Source organism: Aquila chrysaetos, chromosome 12 (genome assembly GCF_900496995.4).
Source record: "Aquila chrysaetos chrysaetos chromosome 12, bAquChr1.4, whole genome shotgun sequence".
Lineage (NCBI taxonomy): Eukaryota > Metazoa > Chordata > Aves > Accipitriformes > Accipitridae > Aquila > Aquila chrysaetos.
The window spans coordinates 30,954,560-30,974,732 of NC_044015.1; the positions used below are offsets into that span (position 1 = coordinate 30,954,560).

The following is a 20,173-nucleotide window of genomic DNA, read 5'->3' on the forward strand; positions in this document are numbered from 1 at the left end:
AAAATCTGAGCAAAATTTAAGGGTCCGCAGTGTCATCTAATTATATCCTTTCTGCTGTCTCCACTAGCTCTTTAACTACCTCAACCCAACTGAAGCTTTCACTGTAACTAGGAGCATGAGAATCAAGAGCTGGAATAATGTGCTTGGGCCTGGAAGATGTAGAGGGGGTTTGCGCCTTTGTGCCGTAACATTCATGATAGCCCTGGCTGGCTTACTGCAACAGCTTTCCATGTGTTTGGGATAGCCTTGGATTCCAGGCACAGTAATGGAGCTAGTGAGATGAAGCTACTTACTAGTAAAGCACTAAGAAAGTAATGTTTGGTTTCGTGTGTAGTTCTTAACTCATCTGTTGCAAGCAGCATTCAGGATTATAAAACGAGAATCAAACATAAGCTCTTGTAATGCTGTGCACCATGTTTTGGTAACTTGTCAGGTGACCTTTGCAGAACTTTCAGTAATACTGCTTCTTCCATTGGGAAATAAGAAACACAATCAAAGAAGCAGCAATATATGCAGCAGTGTAATAAGTACATTGTCATCAAATATGAAGGAAATGCTTATTCATACACTTCAGCTCTGTACACTTTTTTGTTACCCAACTGTGTACACGCTAACAGCAGTGTGACTTTACAAAGCTGGATTTGTTTGAAAAATGTATGGTTTTCTATGGGACACTTCATGCAGGATGTTTTGCAGTCTGATTTATGGAAGAGCAATCTCTGCAAGAGGTGTGAATCTTGCAGAAAAAACACAAAGCAAATTTATGTATCTAAAATGATGTTAGCTTGGATAGCTTCATGCGGTAGCAGAATATTAGACAGTAAGGCTGTATCCAGCCTTACTCTAAATGTTTTGCTTTGAGTTACATCTAGTGCAGGCTTATCATTATGAGTATACTGGCAATGACAGTATGTAGTGTGTAATCTAAAGAAATCAAACAAATAAAATGTGTCCCTAGATGGTTTTAAAATGTAGAGTGCCCATTTCTAGTTTTCTGTAGCCTGCTGGCTCAATATGTGGCTAGAAGAAAGGAGATAAGCAAATGGTGAATGATACGAGATGGCAGCTACAGTTGGCTTATGAGAATTGTTCTGCCTCTGGCACTCTGGATCATGAACTTCATCACATCCAAGAAATGTTAACAGCTCGGCCCCTCGGGCTTTAGCAGCTCTGACTATCTTTGTGGGTTTTGTAATTGACAGCTCCACTGTCGGTATGCAGCTCTCATTGGCATTCTGTACGACTCAAATGCATGAGGGTTTCAGCCTACTGTTCTTTTGCAGAAACACCATGATGGGCATCTGAGTGACATTTTAATTTGATAATGAAAGCACCATTAAATCAGAAAAGAGAAAAATGCCTGTGTTTGTGGCACAAGATATTTTGTGTGACCACTGAGGTCATTTGAGAAAGGCCTGCTGTTGAAATAGTTGTACAAGTTTGCCAGCAATGACTCACTACCGTGGTGGCTGCAGATAAATTCCAGTTGCTTTCTACTTGTTTTTGAAGATTTTGGTATTAGGGATTTTGGTATGTTGCTTAAACAATAAAAATCCAGCAACACTTAAGTTTGCTTGATGAAAAGTTAGGATTTCTCACATTTCTTCATATCTGAAATGCTGCAACAAGCTGTGATCTGTACACCCTGCTGTCCCTTTTGACTGTGTCAGAAGGGGATGCATTTTAGCACCATTAAGACCTTCTGTTTTGTCAGCGACAGGCCTTTCCTTCCTGTGTCTATTTCTAAAGAGATCCTTACTGGAGTCAGAGCACGCATCATTCAGTGCAAGTCTTCAGGATTCAAACTTCCAGATGCTCACATCTTAGATGTTTTCTCATCTCTCTCATTGAGAGATATGTATTACAATATCACCTGCGGAAACCGAACTCATGGATTTGGGTTGTGCTAGATAATGTTATACCTGCATCTATCTCTCCATGTCTATATAATATATTTAGAGAAATCTAAACTTTGCTGTAAATAATTGACAGTCTAAATAGCCAAATGTATTGTTCTGCCATCCTATAGATGAGGAATTGTGATAGTAAAATATTACATGTTTTGACCAAAACTATGCAGGAAAGCTGTGGCAGAATTACAATCAGGTCCATGTTCTTAAGCTTTTTCTGGTGCTTTTCATCTGCAAAGGTCTTAAGAAATCAAAAACTTACAGTGACTTTTTATTTTCTCCAGTTTATTTCCACTTCCAGCTGTTGAAGGTTTAGATTTCTATTCATCAGACATAGATTTTATTCTTTAGGAACTATAGATTTAGGAAGTTTTGTTCTGTATGCAGCTAATTCTAAAATTAACTGTCCGTCTATTGATAACGCAGTTGGAACTGGCTAGTGATCTCTTGGGAAGTGACCCCAGGACCAGTACAAGAAGGGTAGATACCACTAGTTCAGCATGGAGTTACTGTTATTGAGATATGTAATTTTGCCAGCCAGGGTTTTGTTTGCACCACTGCTCACAATCCCTCCAGGACCTTGACTTCAGCTCAGGGGTCCACTCACTTGAAACTCTCTGGATCCATGCTCATTACATTTAGCAGCAGTTTGCTAGTTAAGTGATCTTGGTGATGTACATGTTGATGATGCCTGGAAAAGCATGGCTGTGATAAGAATGGGCTATTCAAAATTATTTTTGTGCATCTACTCTGTGGATCTCTACTGTCATCTTCATTTGACTCCTACTGTTGACCTGTAGGAAAAAACCTTTTGTTACTTGCCTACTGCTAACAGAATGGTGTAGCAAATACAATATTATCAATCGACTCTGCGGTAATTACCACTTCCAACTTCCGCTGAATGTTAAGCGTGTATCTGTAAATGCATTTGGTTTTTTTTAAGGAATATTAATAATTCTCATACTGTGACTGACATGAGGTATCTTATGTTACTTTGAAAGCACGAGTGAGTTAAACCTTGTAATGTTTTTGTGAAATGGATTAATGTAAAAATTTTGCAGGTGGTGAATAGGGACACAAATAAAATTAAATGTTTTTTCCAGGTCACTCAGCAGATCTGTGATAAAAGTAGGTACTGGGCTTAAATATCTTTTCTTGAGTTGCTAATTTTGTTTCTGTACAAAAACTAAATGAAAAAAACTGCAATATTCTAAATTTGGTCCTGAAATCACTAGGCAAGCTGAATTAAGACACATCTTAACAGAACAGCAGCAATGTCATCTAATCCAAATACTGAAAGCATGCATTCCTTGATGATAGCCTGTCGGAACTGCTCGGCAGTTTGTTTCAAATGCTTGAAAGGTGTCTTCTAAATAATATTCTAAATAATACTTTTCTATAATTTTAACTTTGATCATACTTTAGAAAAATAGCCAAAGCAAAGTGCTGTTTATGTTTTCTTCCTTTTGAAAGGTTGAAGTCTAAGATGATATCTTGATATTATTCTTCCATGAACTTTACCTTCCTAGGTATGAAAATCTTTCAGCAAAACTAGTGGTTTACTGGTATTTCAGATATCTTTAACCCTATCCTTTGTTTGTTGTTCTCCTGTGATGCTATATTGCAACAAATAAATACCCATCTGTGTTTGCTATTATTGCTCACAGCTGTTTTTCAGAAAACCTGTAAGGAAAAAAATAACTTGGATGATTGTAGAAGCCAGTTCATAGCCAGGAGAGTCCTGACTCTCTACTTATTTTTTCACAGGCCTCCAGAATTGGCATCAAAGTATGCAAATTTCTCTGAGGGAGTGTGCAAGCCTGGTTATGCATCAGCGCTCATGACTGTCATCTTCCCAAAGTAAGTAATTAACTTTACTGGGTTTTTTTTTCCTTCTTCCCCTGATGACTTCTCATCCTTCAAGGTGGGTGATCTGCAGAGATTGTCTTGAAAGTGTCATTATTCTGTCACTTGATTGGTTCAAGGGGAGACTGTTGTTGAAATTCTGGGCTCTTTGAGTGGTCAGTGGCTATGGCTTAATTGATTTCAGTCTGACTAGGAGCTTGCTCAAAGAGTAGAGAGTTCTGTGTGTTGAATAATAAAACAGATTGTATTGTCAGTGTATGGTACAGATGTGTGATCAAGCTCACTGCTGGTGCCAGATGATGCAATCCGTAGGAAGCTTTGGACATAAAGTGACATTGAGTTATCTGGAGTAGTAAAGTGTGGTTTTTTGGTTTTTTTTTTTTACTTGGGAGAACAGGGTAAAGCATCCCTCAGGTGCCTGGAGGCTTTGCAATAGTTTTTTCCAAAGAGTCTAAGACATGTTATTAACAAGTTGTGCATCTTACTGTGTTGAGAAGTTATTGTTAGCTGAAGTGTTACTAGTTTCTTTAGAATTTGTTTCCCTCTGAAAGGGTGGAAAGTTGCAGTACTGTTTGATAGCTCTCAGAAATGAGGAGTGTAATCATAACAGATCAATCAAAACTTATAAGGATCTCAGTTTGGTTCATCAAATGGAAAATTTGACCGAATGGTTATTTGACCTTTGTACAAGCTTCTAATGCATGTGGAAGAGCTGCTCTAGTGCAGTGACCTCTTTGGCAAAAGAGGTTGCGGACTTCTCAACACAACTGGTACTCTTATAAAAGATGTATTTTTTTTCTTTTGAGGAGGGAATTTCCATGACTTGTACATATAGAGGTTAAGTTGGGTGACTATGGCCTTCAGGCCAAGCCTGAAACTGGTGGTATCTTCTTTGGTTTTATTGGCAAACATGGTATCTGAAAACTTTAAAAATTAAAAGTAAATTGCCAATTACATTGCCTTGTAACCAGCAGATATTACAGCCAGGCCTTAAAACCAAAACAAAATGCTAAATGTTGAGGCTATGTTCTCTGTCACCAGTGTAAAACAAACAATTATCAGTATTATCTTCTGTGTGAATTTTGGAACTCTGTTTAGAATATAAATAAATACTAGAACCAAAGGTAGACACATGATCATCCTCTTCTGAAGAACTTTGAGTGCTTTTAAATCTGTGTTTGTGTATATATTAAATGTAAATAGTACAGAAGAGGAATATAAGGTAATTTAACTGTGGTAAGATGTCTGAAGCTAAAGCCTTCCTTTCTTTATACAGCTGAAACCTAACTGCCCTTCCCAAGGCATGTCTGTTGTTACATATTGATTCTGCTGAGATAAATTATATACACTGAAGAAGGAAGACTGTTTAGTACAGTTATTAAGACCAGAAAAATACCATTAATGGTCCCTTATCCTGATCTGTTTCATGACATAGGACATGATGTTTTCTTCCAGTAAATTCATCGTGGATCACAGGGCAGTTAGCTTGATTTAAAGATTTCAGTTGGTGGAGAATCTGGTAATAATGTGCTACATTATTCGTATGGATAAACTCATTATTGCAAAAATATTAATCTCATTTTAAATTTAAGACTTTGGCTTCAAGAAGGACTTTTTTGCCTGCTAGAATCTGAAGTGTTACTTATTCTCTCCCTCAGTAGCTACTTACAGATGGCTATTCAGTCACCTTCTCCCAATAGCTAACTGCATTGAACTAATACCATGCAAAGAGGTAGTAACTTGTCTCTAGTCTAACTAGGTGGTTGTTGTCTTGTTCATACATTGAGAAGTCATATTCATAGTTCTAAAGGCAGCATCTCGCTGGGGATTTATATTCAGTTGCTTCTCTAACATGAACCCTAAACCTTACTAAGGTTGATTTTTTTTTTTCCAGGATGTCCTTTAATTCTTTATTAATTGAATTCAGTGTCGGACATTTCATTATTTTACCTAGGATTGGTGTAAGGATGGCTGACCAGTAGTTCTGCAAAGAATTCCATGCTACACTTGAGATTCTTTCTCTTCTCAAACTTCTCTCGTACTCAAAGAACCATGCAAAGTTACCATTACGAAGCCAGATATCATAATTTAATATATTTAGAACTCTTAAAGCCAAATTAGCTTGCCTGTTAATTTAAGAATTTGAGCTGCATGATTTCTTTTATTCTAGCTTTTGTTTTCAGTTGCTTGTATCATTAGGAAAACATCATCTCTGCGGCTGACATTTTTCAGGCTTGGTCTTTGCCATAAAATGTGTGGTTTTGTTGGGGTTTTTTTATTATTTGGATAAAGTTGGTTTGGCTGTTTTCAAGCATGAATAAAACGAATAAATGTTTTCCTATTCTAAAGGTTCCTGGCTTTTTAGTGCAATTTTAAATGTAAATAGGCAAAATATGATGGAAGTAGTTGCAATAGAATAAATATTTTTTAGAGAATGTAACTCTTCTTGGTAAGTGCTTCTTTAACGGTAAAAAAGTGAGTTCAGACTTTACCAAGCTAGATGGATTAAAGAGCAATGCCCTGAGAAATATCAAAATGTGGTTGCTGGTAAGGAAAGACTAAATGTTTTTTTGTTTTGGTTTGGTTTTGTTTTTTATGAGCTCCTCAGTCAATCAGTTCTTACTCTAGCAATGCTTGATGCCTTCATCAATAATCCTAGCTGGAAAAAATCCTAGGTTAAGTATGCACATGATAGGCTTATTGGAGAGTACTAAATAAAGGATTGGTTACTTTTAGAGAACAATCTGGATTGCCTGACTTAAATGCCGTAGTCCAACAAAATATATGTTAATACATCCAATATGAAATAAGACATCTGGGAGGAACAAATGCAGATTATAGCTTCAAGATGGAAAAACTGTTGTGGAAACAGACACAGAGAAAGCTTCATGTAATCTCAACAAAATATCATAGCTGAAATGCTATTTCAGGTTCATATGTACACACATAAGTTGAGAAATTTTATGTGTAGCACTGATTTAAAATTAAACACCACCCCCCCCCCAAACCCCACAACCCAAGACTTCTAGAATACTGTGTCCAGTTTTGATGGTGAAAGTCCAAGGGAGGGGAAATAAGAGATTGAAGGAAAAGCCACAAAAATGAACAAGGACTGGCTTAAACAGTAAAGTAAACAAAGCTCCTAGAAATAAGTCATCTTTCTGAAGCAGGAGTTATATCCAAATGAAGAGAATAGGAAAGAGCATTAACTTTGGCAAGTTAAATATAAACCATAATGAGGTAGGCCAAAAAAAATGTTGAGGAACAACTTCATAAAGGCATTAAAAAAAAAAAGCTTTTTGTCTAACTGTCAAAAGCAGAAAGCCTGCCAGAGATCCTGATGGGCTGATAGATGATCATAATATTACATGTGAGCTAAGGGAAGGTAAAGCCATAGCAGAGAAGTTATTTGCATTGCTGTTCACTGGAGAACAGTTCCCACGTGGAGCCCTCCTTTCTGGGGGACAGGCTGGGGGAAGCTGACAGAAGGTTGACGTTTTGGAACAAATCAGCACAATGAATTGCTAGGAAAAGTTCTCACTTTGTGAAGAACTCAGTGGTGAAGTTGCCGAGTTACACGCAGTTGTGTATAATCATTGCTTAAATTGGCCACAGAAGGAGGAATGAAAAGCAGTAAACGTGTCAGGCTTCTCAAGAGGGGCCAGTGGAGCGTTTGGGAAACTGGAAACTAATAGTGAGCCTGGTTTCTGTATTAGGCACCTCGGTAGAAACTATAAAAGAAGAATGAATTAGTGTTCATTCACAGGAATAAAGGCAATGATAGAGAGGAGTCAAGTTGTCTTCTGCAGCAGGAAGTCCTGCCCTGTAAATCTGCTCACGTTGTTTGAATGACTGGATGAGCATTTGATAAACGGTGATTTAACTAATACAAGATGTCTAGATTTCTTTAAAATAAAACAAACAAAACAAGAAAACCAACCAAGAAACCAACCAAACATTTGGTGTTTCAAAGACTTTTGGGAAATTAAACTGGTGTAATCCTGTAGTGGTTAGGTAGTGACTAGGTAAAGATTGGAAACTGTATGGAAAAAAATAAGAAGATTGGACAGTACAGGGACGTTACCCTTGGAGTCCTCTGGAGAATGTGTGCTGGGATTTCTACTGTTCCAAGTGCTCATGAACTATTTGGAACAGATGATTAATAATAAAGTGCTGACACATTTTTCCAGGTAGCAAGACCAAAAGTTGACTGTGAGGAATGTCAGAGGAATCTCACAGTGCTAAGTGATGGGGCAGCAAAATAGCAGGTCAAATTCAGTTCTGATAGATGTAGTGTTTGTTGAGAAGATTGATCTGACAGCATATACCTAATGATGGACTTAGTTATGTCTTGCAAATCATGAAAGAGATCTTGGAATAACTGTGGATGGTTCTGTGACTTACTGACCAGCAGTGGTTAAAAGACCGTAGTCATATTAGGAGATAAATGCAGAAGAGCCAAGAATATGTTATGACACTGTATAAATACCCCTTGTGCCTCTATCTTCAATAACACATCTAATTCTCTTCAACTAATTTTGAAACAGATCTAGAAGAATTAGGTATGTATAGTGGTAATAAAGACTAAACAAAAACATGGAGCTATTTCCATGCTCAGAAAGATTGAATAGACTTGGACTTTCCAGTTTGAGTTAGAGCAAGCAGAGGCTATTCAGAAGTATGTGTAACATAGTGAACGGTATGGAGAAGATGTTCAGGTGATTGCTTCTTTCAGTAAAAGATTTTGGGGTATTAAATATAAATATTGTGCACCAGGTTTAAAATAAACAAAGGGAAGTGCTATTTCCAGTTATGTTTTTCTGAGAATGAGGTCCCTCGTGGGCAAAAGATTAAAAAAATAAAAAGATTGACAGTCAGGTTCTATTGACTGCAAGGATTCAGAAACAGGCACGGAAATCCTGAAGTTAGAGGAGGCTGGAAACTAAATGGATGTTGAGGGCAGGGTGTAGTTTTATATATTCCCTGTTTCTTAGGCTTTTTACTGAAATACTGGTCAATGGACACAGACATCAAGTATTGGGCAAAATGGATGTTTGGTCTAATCCATTGTGCCTATGCCTGTGTTTTTGTTTTGTTTGGTTCTGGGTTTTTTAATTATTATGCCTTAAAGGCAGACTGGCATAGCTTCAGAAGAACATGCTGTAATCTGAATCATGGCAGTGGCTTCCCACAAAGAGAAATGGATGCATGATCTTAGTACTGCATCTCAGTGTAGGAGCTGGCTCACTGGGCTGCATCTGCTGCTCACTGTAAATGAAGGAGTTATCTAATTTTTCACCTTCCAGGACAATACAACTCTGCCTCTTGCAAATGTCCTAACAGTAGATAATGACTCAAAGTGCCTGAAGTACGGTTACTGGTTTCGGAATGATACAAAGAAAATGACAAGCATCTTTGGTAAAATGGCATCAGTAGGTCAGTGAATTAAACTACTATGTTCAGTGAATTAGACTATTTTTAGTAGGTCTGAGGTCACCTACAAGTCTGGAGCTAATGCTTTGACCTTTTCGTAGAAGGCACTAACTTGTGTTTGCAGTGGTAACACTGCAGTCTCCTGCATGTCTGGCCTTACTGTGGAAACGATGCTGCCTGTGTACAGTTCTTTCTATGCCCTATTCTTTATCAAATGAGAAAGGAGACCTCTGCCCATGGTTTGTGGCTGACATGCCAGCCCGGGACAGTTCAGCTACTGACAATTTTCCAACCACAAGCTCTTGTAAGTTGGCAGCTAATACTAGAAATTAGAGGAGGCGGTAAATAGAGAGGGAATGTCTGCAGCCTGCAGACTTGTGAGTCTGTGTTTGGTAAGAGAACATGGAGAAAAAAGTATTTAAAGAAAGATAAAGAGTATCTGAAAGGATTTCAGAATAAGGGGGAAAGGGGAAATTCAATATACAACAGATCTATAGGTATTGTGACCAAAATAGTGAATTTAACATTTGTGAATCAGATACATAAGACTATTTTTAGCACCAAGGATATGATCGTAAACATCTCTTCCTAGTCAATTGGTGCTAAGAAATAGTCTTACATGAATCACAAACTTCTTTAAGTCACTTAAGAAACAAAATCACTTTTGTTTGATTGATTATTCTGGTGCAAGCGTTCTCTTGATTAACAACTGGCATTTTCTTCAGTCTTTTTTTTGTTTGTTTCCTTATTTTTCAATACTACAGCCTGCTCTTCACTCCGAGGAAAAACAGCTCTCCTGTAAACTCTTCTAGGTTTCTATTTTCTTGCTGAATTGTTTCTTTGTACATTAAGTTAAAAATTTTTTAAGCTTTCTATCAGTGGAGAATGTATGACGCAGATTTATGCCAGCTGTAGAAATTTCAGTGGCTGTCTCTGAAGTAATTATGTGGTTTTTGGGTTTTTTTTCTGATGTTTAGTTCCGCCTTGATACTGTAGGTCATAGAGTCCTGTGCGTTTCTCCACTTCCACAGACCAGTTGTGTATAGCTGGGACAGGTCCAGAAGGCCTTTCTCTAAAGTGTACAGGGTAGACTCCTGTCTCGTTGCTAACACAGCTTGGCAAAAATTTCTTTGCCATTGCTGTCTTGCAGGTATAGTTTATGCAGGTTTTATACTCAGGAAAAAAACCCATTCTTACATGCATTCTTATATGCGAATAGGCAATAGGGGCTTCAGGTGGAACTGGAGCTTTAGCAAGGGCTTTAGTAGGGGTCAGGATAATTTAAAAATGTAGTCCCCTCATCTGAAATACTTCCCCATTCGTTTCCATATCCCCTTCCAGGAAGCTGTGCCTATTATAATAAACACACAAGAGCATCTTTCCATTCCATGCTTTCCTGCTTTGTTACTTAGATATTCAGAAAAAAATTTTTAAAAAGAGAATTTTTAACCCTCTGCTTAGAACTGACTTTATTCATGTTGGGCTGTCTCAGTGCCTCGTGAATTAGTGCCATACCCAGCATGGACTTGCGCTGAAGTGACAGGGCATGAGCTCAGTGCTTAGAGACTGTCAGCACAGGTGATGGCTGTTTCCTTGTGATTAACTATTTAAGGAGAGCAGAGGAAGCCAAAGGATGGCAGCTTCACGTGGTTCGCGAGAGCTCACTGCAGAAATAGGCTGGTTAATTAGTTTGCCACTGAGGATTGCTATGGGAATTCAAAACTATTCCCCAACTGTAGCGTGATCCATCTACTGCATATTTTGCGGTCTCTTCAGGTGCAGTGGGTAGTATCTCTTATTTTTTTAGATATATAAAATTGTATATATATGCTAAATTAGTTATTGACAGTAGGGTTGGTTTTGTCTTCTAAACATATGTATAATGTACATCTCATTTTGAAATACACTGAAGTGGTTCATTTTGTTAATTTGAACTGTGAAAGCATCTTGTGCACAATGAAAGAGGGATTTCTCGAGGCTCCCACTGAAGTCAGGGTCCCGGTGTCCCAGACACTGCTGTGAGAAAGACTTTTTGCTTTCCTTCAAACCAAGATTACTCCCGTTCTAGGAACAGGGAGTACTCAACCCCCAATCCCTTCTTTAAGTCTCTTGTTCTGTGCTAGTGCATTCAGGAGTAGTGTACGATGATGGTGGAGATTGTTTCAGAGCTCAGAGTTACATTTGGTGTCCCAGTAACTGCTGTAATCACTGCTCTGTAAGGAAATTGGTATGTGCCAGTGCCCAAAAGTGTGTTCGGGAGTGTCAGAGAGCTGACCTGGAGTCTTTATCACAACTCCCCTCAGATCCTGTGTCTTGCTTATTCTGCCTGTCCCCACAGGAAAGACGGAGGAAATACTTCTTGTTGCATTATTGAGGTTTGAATTTGCAGGGACAAGTTTATGCAGGTGTATTTTCTCCTGGGCAGTGCTGAACATCATTAGGTTCCCTCAGTTCCTTGGTTAACTCTGGCTAAAGAAGTTCAGGAGGGGAAAGGAGAGATGAAAGAGGAATTGATGGTGCCCTGGTCGGTTAAGCCATCGGTGTTTCCCATTTCTCCAAGCTCCAAGCTGTTCAGTGCCTGGCTCGTGCCAGGGATGTCAGAGCATGCTTCTGCTCATGTTTGCCTCCTGTCACCTCCTTACTCAGTGTTTTGTAAAACCCAGGCTAAATAAACATGCAAGCCAAAACATGCATGCTCCTAAAATTACTTCTGGTGTCTGGGCAGCACCTGCCCACCCAGAGCTCCCTGGCTTTTCCAGTAATACATCTTCCTATGTGGTTAGCTGCTGACCCACTGTCACTGCTGGCAAAGGGAACATTTTGCACTGCTCTACCTTTCTTTCCTTGTGATTTTTCTGTAGTGCCTTTTTTCTTCCTTATATGTTGGTTCTGGAGTGAAGATTTTCTCACTTTTTCACCTCTACAATTAGCGTGTTGGGTATTACATACAATTTGAAGGCACTTACAAAGGATGATTTTTTAAAATACATATTAACGCAGATTTTGAGTGGCAGAATTGGGTCAGAATATACAACAGGTATAATTCCTACGTTTTATTGTCATGTGCTCATTTGAGAGACTTAAATCTCTCACACTTCTGCCTAAAGGTGAAAAGTATGTTATTTCACAAAATATTTTGTCACAGCTGGATGTACTTCAGTGAACATACAGCACAGTCTGTTAGGAGACATTTGCTTTTAATGTTCAGACTAAGATTGTTGTCTGAGCTGTTGTTGCTATCTGTAACTGGGGCAATTGGATTGCTCTTCACAACAACCTACCTGCTTCAGTCCCTTCCACCTGCCTTGTCTGCAGGAGGAAGCTGGGATTAAGAGGCAACATTTGATAACTCATGTTCAGAGTGTTGCAAACCTCCGGTATCAAAGTGGTAGTAACCAAAGCTCCCTTTAAAGCGTGGTCAAATAACTAATTTCTCTGTGATAGATTCCCTGCATTCATTTTTTTTTGTAGTGAGCAATGATCGGGAGCGTTAATTCCAGAGATGAGCAGATGAAACCGTACACAGAACTTCACTGCTAACTCTTAATTCATAGCACCGATTAACCAGCTTGGAGCTCATACTTCAAAACAAACTTCAACGGCAACAGCTCATTTCTTCACTTCTGGCAGCCTCTGAAGATGTGCATGCTGCTGTGTCAGGTTGCAATAGATGTGTCATAATGTAAGAGTAGATTAAAAAAAAAAAAAAAAAGGCTTGGGTTCTTGTGTCTGCAACCCCTTTTCTCTGTGGCACTGTTTGCTTAAGGAGTTCGTGCTGCCCCTTGTGCTGCTCCATTACCTGAGCTAGCGTAACTGCCTGTGGACAGTGCAATAAACTGGGTAAGTAAAATAATCCTTATGTCTGAACATGAGTTTTCCCTCCCCCATCCATCTACTTGATTTGTGCAAGATTATTTTTAATCCAGATGAGTTCACTGATCCAGTTTATGGAATTACTAAATCATTAAACAAACCCCACCAAGGGTGCAGCTTTGGAATGAAGAGCTAAGGTAATAGGACTGCAAAAACTCTGTAAGCCAGTCTGGGTCCCAGGACAGAGGTATGAGGAGGTGTTGCTCAGGAGGTAGGGATCTGGTTTCACCTTCAGTTCATGCAGGTTGTTCTCTCTATCCCATGTTGAATTTTTAACCTTTAAAAAAATGTGTGAAGTAGTACATGCAATTCCTGTGTGCTGATCATGACAGTAGATTCTACATCAGAGCCATTTCTGGAGCTGAAATCTCTCATGCTTAACCTCTCTCAAGAGTTTAAAAAAAAAAAAAAAAAAAAGGTATGTGAATCCATGTGATGTGCAGGCTTTGTGCCTGAAAAGTTTGTCTTCAGATTCCTTTTCGTGACTTCTGAATTAAGTGAGACTGTTAGATGAAAGCTGGAATATGGACATATGGACCTTACTGAGCGTGTGCCTTTCTGGCTTCAAAAAAGGTGCAGAGCATATGCATTCTTGCTTCAGTATGAGTACACTGCATCTTATGCCATAGTGGGAACAGGATGAGGGTTTTTGTCTTGTTTTGCATTTTTTTTTGTTTTCTAGAATACTACAGTTATTTCTAAATTGTGAACTTTAACCAAAAAAAAAAGGGGGGGGGGACAGCTTTGCAAATGTACAAGTAACTAACTGTATTTGCGTGAGCATGATGATTGTAATAGAAACAATAAACTTAATCTGTGCCAACAAATAAGCGTATTTTATTGTGCATGTGTGTTTAGGCTCTGTTGCTGTGGCCCATCTGGTCTAAAGCTACACCAATAAGAATGTTTAACTTTGAGGAAAAATCTTGCAGCAAAGATTGCTTGAGGATCTAAATGCAGTTGAGTGAATGAAAATAGCAGTGAGCGTGAAATGAAATGAATGAAAAATATCAGTGAGCATGAAAGTTAAGCAGTGTATGTAATATCACTGTGGTTTTGATATATATGTCTTACCTTCTTTTCTTTTTCTCAGATCCCCCTACGAAAGTGTGTTTGGGTATCTCTCTTTTTATTAAAACTCTGACTTTGACTCTCTGAAGGTTCATCTTTATTGGTCCAGCCCATCGTTGCCCCAGAGCCCCAAGAAGTTCCCTGGCATCTCTGAGGCTCTGTCTGTCACCAGTGATTTCCTCTTGCCATAGAAAAGCATGCAGCTTCCCTCAGAGTTTTCTGAATTGTGTTCAAGAGTGGATAATTGTTCCTTCTGAGCTCCCTACTGGTGGTTTTCATGAAGTTTCCTATCTTTGGGTAGATTTCAAGTCAATTTATTTTCCTCTTCTACCTTTCCCTCCTCCTCTCTTACTGTCGCACTTTGTTCTATTATTGAAACATTTCAGGAGTGTCAGTGCATGCAAATGCTGTCACTGAGCCAGTGTACATTGGCTAAGAATACGGATGAAAGGCAGGTCTCATAATTTATGCAAGATTATTAGGCCAAATTAGAAACAGTCTGGGGAACCCTCCAACTCTACATTAGGCAAATGAAGGTAAAAGCTGGAAAGATTAAAAATTCTCTTTGTAGCAATGTGAAAAGTCACTTGAGAATGTTGTTTGGATAATATTGTAGAAGCTCTCACTCCACTGCAGTGTGAACAGTGTAAGCTCCTTTGGCGATTATTTTCTTTGGTACCTTTTAATATAATTCTGAGCTAACTATGCAGCAAAATAAAATCCATAAATTAATTGCTAAATACTATAGAAGCAATGCTGTAACTGTTGTAATAGAGTCAGGGATCACAGTAGCTTGGTGAAGTTCCTGTAGTTTCCCGAGGACTCTTGCTCGCTGGTTCAACCCAACCCAAATCACTTGTAATGCTGGAAACCAAGGCAAGAGCATTACCACATACTGCAGTGAAGCTGACTGCAATGGGATGGCATATTTCACTAGTATTACTCACTATGTTTCTTAAATCTGCTTCTATTTTGCTAAATTCTGAAGGTTTATGCATTCAGAAAGAAGTTTTTTCCTTTTTGTGTAATCTGCCATACCCTTAAGAATGATCATGTCGTCTTCTCTCCTGAAGCACTTTGAGTCATTGATTTACTTGCACAGGAACTTCTTGTGAGCAAGTCAGGGCTGTAGCTTACTCCAGTGTCCAGCTTGTAAACCAGAAATACTGTGTCTAGCTCTCAAGACTTTTATTGTGAGTTTCCTGAAAATCATTGCATCTGCCATGCTAATTTGTTATTCTTCCAAGCTTAAACAACTGATGTAAGCTTCAGAATTGTGTACATTTCAAATAACTTCTTGTACTGTTCTTGGAAAAAAAGAAAAAAAAAGATTTCAGAGTTTTATATGGTTTCCTCTTTCTAAATTGATACGTGTCGTACCAATTTTAGCATGTTTCTAATGTATTTATCAGCTGTGCCAGCCTAGGTTGGTGTTTACACCAGGGCATATCTAGGAATAGATGTAGAATTTCACTGCTGAAAGTGATGTCAGTGTGATAAAGAGATTCCTGAGAACTAATTTATTTGGGAATGAAACAGATTAAAATATCTGTGACCTTCTCTGGGGTCTCAGAGCCTGAAACCAGAAGAATACATAAATATTCTGGTGCACAAAACCACAATGCTTTACCTGTTGCCCTCCTAAATAAAAAGGTGTGTGTGCATCTGCTTTTACTTTGGGCCTGCCTCTGTTATGGAATCTCTGCTGTCTTTAATGGAAAGTGATGCTGTATTAGCTACCAGAAGTGTTCGTTTCGGGGCTTGTATCTTTTTTCTTTTTTTTTTTTTTTTTTATTACAAAAGCTTTACACTGAGAGCGAAGACTGGCCTATGGATGAGCTCTTCCAAACATAAACAGTTCCCATGAATGCTTCAAGAAAGGTGGAATAGTGTTAAGTCACCTAAAAATGACAAGCAAGGGAAAGCTGTTTGGGACATGATGGCTTTCCCTGTCCCTGCAGCCATCATTGGGGTCTGTGATGTGCTGTCCTGGGCTGGCTGGGCACTGCTGGCCCCGAACCTGCAGTATGAGCAAGTCTGTAGGACAACAGCTGTTTTGGGAGAGTTTCTGGCTCCATTTTGGAAAGACACCACCAACTTTGGAATGGTCTCAGGGGTGTTCAAAGCCATAACAGATGCTTCACCAGGCAATGAATAGGGATAAGTAGCACAGCATATATCTGTTCTGCAAGTTTTGTTTATATTTTAAGAATTTGTTTGTAAATGTGTAACCTGATGGATGGGTAGGTATTTAAAGCTACAGCATACCAGGCAGCCTTAATGTAACCTGTGGCAAAACAGGAAACTCCTTAGAGCCAGCGGTGGCCAGCTCTTTTTGCTTTTGATCTGTTTCTTAAACAGTGCCTGTGGAGTTTAGGCATCTGCAGAGGAAGATGCTGGTCCCAAGGCTCTGATTAAACAGGCCAGCACGCAATCCATCATCGCTGGACTTGTTCCTGCTGCTCTTGGAACAGTTGAGAAAGGATGTCCAAAATTTGAAGGAGGCAAAGTATGCTTACAGGTCCTGGTGTAAGCAAAGAAAACTAAAATAGGAAAACCACAAACTTTCTCTGTTTTGTTTCCCTTGTTGGGGATTTTAGTCAGCACGTGTACCAGGCATTTCTTCTCCTTTGGACAGATCTGATCTCCTGGGTAATAATAACTATTTATGGAACAACAGGATACCAAACAGTTTATAAACACTAGGCTTGTTTACTTCTGCTCTTTGACTGCTCATTTCACATAGGGGTTTCCTCATCTGTCATAGGTAGAGAAACTTGGCTGAGTAGACACATCTGTAAAGAAGTAGTTGTCTTTGCTCTGCCATGGTGTCCTGGCAGAAGATCTGTCCTGCTCAGCCAGCAGAATTTTCCACCTGTGCTTGGTAAGGAAGGTATTCTAGCAGGAAAGTAGTCCTCTGGTATTTTCTAAGAGGAAAGGAAGAACTGTTCGGCTTCACTCCTCCCAGGTCTGGCACCTGCTGCTCATGGCGGGTGTGGGTCTGAAGTGCCAATCTCCTCCGCCTCCTCTCCGAGAAGCAGATTTTTCATTCATCAGTACTGCATTAGTAGAATTTGCTATAGCTGGGAGACTCCTAAACCATGCCCAGACAGGCAGTGAGAGGAAATAGGGCTAATAGTTTGGGTGGTTTTTTTCTCTTCGTATTAATAGGACTTGATTTCCAGTGTTTTACCATCTCTTGTGGGTTGTTGGACAGAAAACACAGAGGGGAAGCAGCACTTCATTCTGCATAATTAGCTGCCAGACATTGCACCCTCTGAGGAGGAGGGAACAGTAATGGTTCCAGGCCGTGCAGGAGATAAAGGACAGAAATCCTGTGAAACAAGCCGTTTCTGGAGTGCTCTAAGATACAGAATAATTCACTTCAAACCTCACATAGCTCTGAATTTTTGAGTGCTGGCTGTTGCACATTCTGTCTCCATCTGAACAGTGGCTATGTGATGATGAACTGCTGAGATGTTTTGACAGACGCCAGTCAGAGGGGTATTTTTGACAGATTTTTTTGTAATGATTAATGTCACTCTAAGCAGTTGTTTGTGTTTCTAAATGTTTGTTTTGATTCATCTCCTCTTTGTTTCCTTTTCACAGCAGTGCCCAGCTTACCATAATGAGATTCAGGAAGCTGAAATCAGTCTCAATTAGTGAGGCTACTGTAAATATTTTCACTGACAGAACTGTCTTTATTCAGTTAAGATCTCAAAATATTTGAATGTTGTTTTATGATAAACAGTTAGAAGATCCAGTAATTCAAATAAAGTGATACCAGGAGGGCAGTTTATTCTGAGATAATCCTGTCTTTAGCTAATTTAAAGAAATTGTGCTCTATGAAAATGTAAGAACCCCAATAAAAGGCAGAGGAGAGGTGAGAAGCATGAGAGAAAATGGAAAAGGTTCCCACAGACAAAATCATTTATTACTAGATCTAACTTTATTTAACAAAGTTGTCTGGCCTGTCTAGAAGTGCACAAGGCATTGTTGTCTGCAGTTGATAACTGAGTAATGATCTGAGTTGCCCGTGTCTGGAGAGTGTGAAGCAGCCATCACTGGCAAGACCTTCTGCCTTGGTAGGGGTGATGACCCATATGTATTAACAACATCTGGCCTAGGAAGAGCCCTCAATAGCTTGTTCGCAATGACCACTCTGCAGCTGTTAAGGAGCAAAAAATTAAGTGGGAAAATCAGTGTTAAGTACCAGGGTACTTAAGGTTTTTCTAGAGTTGTGGCAAACTCTTGCTTCTGTAAGTTATTTTTTTAGCATGGCACTGACTTTCAGCTCCTACTGAGTTTTCTTCCTAATACCTAAGACCTGGCACGTCAGCCTGTCTAAAGGGTTAGACACACAGGAGTGGAGGTTTCCAAACTTGTCCTACCTTGCAGGTGTTCAGAGAGTTTGTCTGCTACATTTTATTTTGGTTTGGGGGGGGGGGGGGGGTAGATTACAATGCACCTTCTGCTTGTCAGACCACTAAACAAAATTTTAAAAAACCAACCCAATTTCTCTAGCAAATCACAGTTTAAATTTGTGATCAGTAGCTTGGAAGTAGCTACAAACCAAAAGCATAAGGTTAACCAGACACAAACTTCTGAATATACCTGACATGGATGTCTTCATTTCATCAGCTGCTAGAAGATTTTGGAGGCTTGTCTTGACTGTGGAAGTCGGGTCAACTCTTCAATACTCTGACTCCATAATGCTGCTTTTCCTAGCAGTCCTAGGGAGGAAGACACTTATTCCCTGTCTCCACCTTCCAGGGTTTGCTCCATGCTGCAGCCCTGGGCTGGTTTCTCTCTCATGCAAGACAATCACTTCCCTCTCTCTCCCCTGTTTGTCCTCAGAGCTCTCCTCTTGGCTCCATCTCATCTGCATTTCCATGTGGATGGAGCGCACAGATTGTGTGGGATGTGGCCCTCTTGGGCTACATCTTTGTTTACTTTTTTTATAAATAAAATAGTAACTTCTGTTGCTCACAGCATTTTTAAGTCTTCTACAGCACTTTGTAAATCCTGTATCAGGAAGCGTGTTTAGTGTGCAGACGTCCTAGTCGTACTGCTTCCTAGCTGAGCTTGGCTGTCTGTAGACTTGCCGAAGCACAGTAATGGTGCAGATGAGAACCTGAGACAGGTCTCCCTTCTCAAATTTTTTGGGGAGTTTTGGATCTCCAGCTATCCTATTTTGAAACAGCTATTTCTAGATAGCATGTGCCTACCCAAACCTTAGGTCGAAAACACTGTAAGAGGGCCTAAAAAAGCTGAAAGTCACTTCCAGTCTTGAACTCCCTGGAAGTTGAAGTCCTGATGGCAGGACTAGTAGTATTAGGAGGTGAAGTAACTGAGTCGTGGGTATGTGGCTTTCAAGTTTAAATTTGAATATGGGCATTTTAGAGGAGTGGTGGTGAAAAGAGCCAGGAGAGGATTATGCTGGGAGGTGTAGATTAGAGTTACATTTTATGTTTGTTTATTCACGTGTGCATTCTATATTTCTAGCTTTGTATCTGAAAACCTGACTTGATATCAAGTTTGATAGATTTTCACTTTACAAATTCTCTAGTTTCAGGAAGCAAGGAGGAACAGGAGGACAGGGATGTAATGGTCAGACTCGGAGGCAGCAGATAAGGCTAAGAGAGCATGTGCTGGTGAACCAGGGAGTTCTGTCTCTCAGGGGCATTTTAAGGAAGCACCAGGGCTAGGGAGGGGAGTACTTCAGTGATTTGCAGCTTTGCCTCCTAGGCCCTGGAAACAGCAGTTCCCTCTGGCAGGTATGAACTGGTGGGCTTCCAGTAAGGGTCGGTCAGGAAAAGACCCCACAGTTCACATCAACCCTGGAGCATGACAGCCACCTTTACTCTGCTGAAATGAAATGAGCTAATTTGTTTCCCAGCAGACTAATTGCTCATGGTTTATTATAGAGACTATTTGGTGCCCTGTTCTGAAGACTGTTTGTTCCGGACAGCATGTTTTAGAATATGTTTGTATGTGCTGGCAAATTTTTCGGGGTGGGT

The 20,173-nt window shown here is 39.6% G+C and overlaps 1 protein-coding gene across 5 annotated transcripts in view; it reads left to right on the top strand.

Annotated features, from left to right (window-relative positions):
• The window catches only part of ST3GAL3 (ST3 beta-galactoside alpha-2,3-sialyltransferase 3), a 198,013-nt gene that overhangs the window by 72,517 nt on the left and 105,323 nt on the right, over positions 1 to 20,173 (top strand). For all 5 annotated transcript variants that reach the window (XM_041127515.1, XM_041127516.1, XM_041127517.1 and 2 more), the window contains one exon: positions 3,678 to 3,770. In XM_041127515.1, the coding sequence (XP_040983449.1) occupies positions 3,678 to 3,770 (93 nt within the window). The remainder of the gene's footprint in view (positions 1 to 3,677; positions 3,771 to 20,173) is intronic.